This window comes from Pterocles gutturalis, unplaced genomic scaffold, assembly GCF_000699245.1.
Source record: "Pterocles gutturalis isolate BGI_N339 unplaced genomic scaffold, ASM69924v1 scaffold34589, whole genome shotgun sequence".
NCBI classification, from domain to species: Eukaryota; Metazoa; Chordata; class Aves; order Pterocliformes; family Pteroclidae; genus Pterocles; species Pterocles gutturalis.
Window position 1 is genome coordinate 1 of NW_010134337.1, and position 4958 is coordinate 4958.

At 39.4% G+C, this 4958-nt stretch overlaps 1 protein-coding gene across 1 annotated transcript; it reads right to left on the reverse strand.

Annotated features, from left to right (window-relative positions):
- Positions 1–1521: 1521 nt before the first annotated feature.
- LOC104467702 (fanconi-associated nuclease 1-like) lies at positions 1522–4317 on the reverse strand. The gene is made up of 5 exons (XM_010081568.1): positions 4210–4317; positions 3215–3409; positions 2684–2812; positions 1608–1830; positions 1522–1554 (listed from the first exon to the last, which is right to left on the reverse strand). The coding sequence occupies exons 1-4, from the start codon at positions 4264–4266 to the stop codon at positions 1693–1695; spliced, it is 519 nt and encodes a 172-aa protein (XP_010079870.1). The 5' UTR covers positions 4267–4317; the 3' UTR covers positions 1522–1554; positions 1608–1692.
- Between the last annotated feature and the right edge of the window lie 641 nt (positions 4318–4958).

Here is a 4958-nt window from a genome sequence, read left to right on the forward strand (position 1 = left end):
CAGTGATATTGGAGTGCCCCAAATGACATCCTCATCCCCCCCCAGACCTTCCCAACCCCCCTTTTTATTCACCCCTAAAAAATATACAAAATTAGGGAAGTGTCCCCAACCAGCAGCTCGTTACCTTAATAATGCCACTTACATGTGGACACACCACCACCCCCAAAAAGGGGGCTCCACTAGAGAAATAAAGAGGAAGCCCCCCCAGACAGCTGCAGCCTAGCTAAAAGCATTCCAAGTTTCTTTCTCCTAGTAGGATGGGGAGGAGAATGAGGCAAGCGGAACAAGTATTGTTCACTCAAAATCTCCATTCCCTGGTATTATATTAAGCTTCTACTCTGAGTGTGTTGATAGCTGTCATACACTAAATTCCATCTCAAGACAAAGAAATGGTGTATGAACCTAGGGAGCACTGCCCTGTTTTCTGTTGCACCTAAGGTACTAGGTTCAAAGACTTCTGTTTAATTATCTTGACATGTAACCAGCGAGGCTTCTAGTCTTGGCCTTCCTATGCTAGTTTTGCTGAAGAGGTGCCCCCCTGTCTTTGAAAGAACAGAAAGACAAAAGCAGCTTTGCTAATAGAACGTCTCCCAGAATGGCAGAATCATACTTCAGGAATATCAAATCAACCTGCTTTTCCATCATGAACCTTAGGATTTCTAAATTCAAACAATTTCAAATTTAAATCACAGACAGTGATTTGATGAAATCTAAACAAAAATCTAAACAGTGATTTGATGAAATGCAAGAACCCTGTAGAAGACAGTGTTTTTCTTAAAATATGACAGAATGAGTACTTATTTTGAGTACAAAACTATATTGTTTTAAAAAAAACGCATGGCTTTGCAGAGGTTTTTTTTCAGCAGTAAAATTCATGAGGAAGCATCAATGTCTTCAAAGCCCTGTTCAAATATCAAGTCAACATTAAACTTGTATTTTGTTGGAGCAAATATGACACAGAACACAAATAATTCCATTTCCATTAAGTAAAAATTCTCCTAGATTAAAATGAACTCACTCATATCAAGCTGAAACTATTCCCTGTATTATGCAGAGATGCAGGAAAACATAAAATGCAGATTGTGGTTTAGCTAGGAAAAAATATTACTTTTAAGGATTAAGAAAACTAGAGAGAAACAGCAAGTCTTCAATTTCTACAGCTGACACATCAAAACAAACCTATAAAAGGAAGTATCAGGACAAACATTGCTTGCTTAACCTACACCAAAAAAGTGAAGTCTGTCCAAGAATCAGTCAACAAGCTGTGACTGCAGTCTATCAGAAACATTAAGTATGCTGGCATGCTCTCTAATGTTGAAGACAGTGTACACAACCAAGACTTCTGTGGCTTGTGTTTTCCACTGATTTTGTAAGGGCTTTCGCATAGGAAAACCATATTTATAAACTAAGTTAAAAGATTAACTGCTATTTGTTCAGGTCTCTCCCAGATATCTTCCTACGGATCAAGCTTGAAAAACAAGTATTCAATACCTGAAAAAAACTAAAATGGGACTAAAATTTGTCTTCTCAAACTATTTTTTAGAATGTTTTGTGCTAAAAATGACTACAGTAATGTTCCAAGAAACCAGAATTTTAGAATAAATTACTTTTAATAAGCAGCAGCCAGTAGTGTGTGTCATGCTAGTTCCTTTACAAACGCCCAAGTTACCCACTTGGTCAAGACCTCAGCTGTCAACTGAGGCGTTTACTCTTGCCTCCAACGGCTTGCACGTGACAAACTTCTACTGTAGCACCCAGCTTCTTCAGTTCACTCAGCCAGATTATCTGCTTGTGGGACAGGCGATCATTGGGACCTTTCACTTCCACCAGCTACAAAGAAACAAGGATGATTAGTAGTGTGCCTGTGGAGGAACTGAAAGATCACTAGCTCCCACGGACTAGTGTAAGTATTCTTTCACGGCTGCTATTTGCAACAAAAATTATAATAGAGATTTAGCACAACGGAAGGCCCAGTGGGTGCTAAATTATTAACCCATGTTCCAAAGTTTAACTGTCAGAGAGTGAAATTTTATACACTAAATATCCACCAAAACACAGACAGAGGCACTGGTGAATGAAGATACCACATATTCAAAAAAATCAATCATCTGCAGCCTCACCTGTTCCAGCTGATACTGACAGCAACTTACTCAGATGTTCTAAAGAACTAATTTCTGCTATTCATCTGTGTTTTATAAACACATAACAAGTTGCTCCAGCAGCTAAGAGATGTCCAATAGTCTTCTAGCGCCTATTCCACTACCGTGCAAGACACAAACCATGACTGTTTACTCAATTTCTGTAGCAGAGACATAGCTGTAGTCTCATATATTCAGGTTTTTTGTGCAAGTGGTGATGTTAGCACCCCTTGCTAACAACAGTCAGACTGTATATGTCATTGATAAGTTGTTTTACAGTCATATTAATCAAAGATCTATTCTACAATAATAGCTAGCCACCTCTTGCTGTTTCTCATTATGCCCATTCAAGCTACAGCAAAATGTAATTAAATAGCAGATGAACAATCACCCACTATTTGCCACAGCTGCTGGGCACATGAGCAGCAAGTTTAACTCCACCACAACAGGAAAATACAGTTTGTATGGGCTGACAACTGGAAGGTTTTTATACCGAAGGGTAAGATCAGCCGAGCACTGTGTATTTCCATGATCTCCCAACATACCTTAAAGTGATTCGTGTGAGTACGCCACACAACCAGGTCAGGAAGTCCCCCTCTGCAATGGCGTAGATCTTTGGAAAGTCGCCTAAAAACACCACTCAGGAACAATCCTCCAAGGCAAGAGACAAGGCTCTGCAACAGAAGTTTTGGTAGTTGTGGGTTTGGTTTGTTTGTTGGGTTTTTTTTCCCTCCTGTACAGCCATTTCCCAACTCTCACAAGAATACTCTATGGCCCATCTCAGCTTTTTATTTAGCCATGTGTGACAAGAAACTTAAATAGATGTTAATCTACAACAGTTTCCCTGCTGTGTTCCCAACTACTGTTGCAGGAAAAGTCACCATATCAGAAAAGAGTAACAGTACCTGGGATTAGGGAGAATTGTGCTGAAGTCCCCAAGCGATTCCTCCCTCCCACCACTCCCCATCAGTGTTGTTGCAGTGCCTCAGTACAAACCCTGAGCACACTATGGCCCTGTGTGATTTCATGGCAAGGCTCATCAAACAGCGTGCCCATTCTGGACAACAGTTACTTACCTGAACTTGCTGGAGGGAAATAAAACGCCCCCAGCTAACTAGTGCTGCTGCTTTTCCCTCCTGAGTGGTCCAGATGTCAGCAATCAACTTTGCCAGTGTCTCTGAGGAAGCTGTATGAAGCTGCTGGAGTCTGGCCTCAATGACATCCCTCCTGTTCTCATAGAAGCTGTCAGTGTATAAATCCAGGGGGAACGTCTGCATAAAAAGGTAAATACAGCTCTGAGGAGCTGCCAGCAAAGCAGCAATTCCAAGAATGACAATGCCCTGCTTTATATTTTTCTTATCTCAACTACAAATTTACTCAAACGCTGAGTCGATTTAACTTGAACACACCCACCACATAAACCCTTTATTAAATGGGAAACGATTTGCACATATTTTAACACTCAATGCCAGTGCAAAAAATCCTGGACACACCTTAGCCTGTGCTCTGTTGGTTTTTGACCCCTACACAGAGATTTCCTTTAACAGACAACAAAGAGCTATCTGCTCTCTTCATGCTCCGAGCAGTAACATTCTAGTCAGCATTTGGACTCAGTATCAGAGCTGCTCAGCTCCAGTGGAACAAGCACAAAGCAGTGATGAAACTGGGGAGTGTCACTCAAACCGCCTAAAAGCAGAGTACCTGATGCAGCCTGCTTTAACACACTGTATAAAGTCGCTGCAGCAATTCTTCGATTTTGAACATGGCTGGAAAAGGCTATCAAGTAGTACCTGAGTGCCATTCTAGCTTTTCAAAACCAAATGCAGAGTGCTTAGAAAAATGGCAGATTTCAGCCTTACACAAACTGCTGCCACAGCTAATGCCCCAAAAAAACCCCAGAGCCTAGGAATGACTGAGAAAACCAGGTGCAAAGTTTCAGCTCATCCTCGCTCCTGCCTGAGCCTCATGATAGCTTTGCTCTGCATTAATAGTAAAACCTAGTTTAAAAAAAATAACTTTGCAAATGAGCAATAGGTAAATAAATTAACTAAAGAAAGCCTTTCAAAACTACCTGATAGGAATTTCTGAACACGTCGGGTATGTCATCCATGAAAATGATATCCCACATTAGAATACCATACAGCGTAATAAAAGTTGAGCCTTCCCCATGAATACCTGAAGGACAAAATTTAATAAAAATTGAAACATTAATTTCTACAGCAGTCTCATATGAAGAAGTACTAATCATGATGGAAAACAACAGGCTATGTTCAGGCTTATGCACAGCTGAAGTCAGTACATGCTAACATCACTGCATCAAGCTGTAAATGCAGTTCATTCCCCAATTTGCTAACGCTTTCAGTTTCCAGGCTAGTGGCCTGCATTTACAGAACAGGATTAAATTACACTGCCCTCTCATGAATAAGGTTTACTGTTCTAACTTCAACAATTCTTAATACACAATTTAAAAAATAAAAAACACTAATAAGTAATACATTAATAACAAAATGCTTATATATTTTAAAAGTTTTGTATTCTACATATACACATATATACATATCTATCCATATATATGTGTGTATATATACGTTGGCTGCAAAAAGTAGTCACTCACCACCAGCAGACCAGTGCCCAGCTAATATACTAAAAAATGTAATACATTAATAACAAAACGTTTGTATATATAAAAATGTTTTCCATTACATTTACATACATACGTGTATATATACGTACATACCTACACACATACATATGCATGTATGTATACATATGTGTATACGTGTACGTATATGTGTACTATAAACCATTTATATATATATT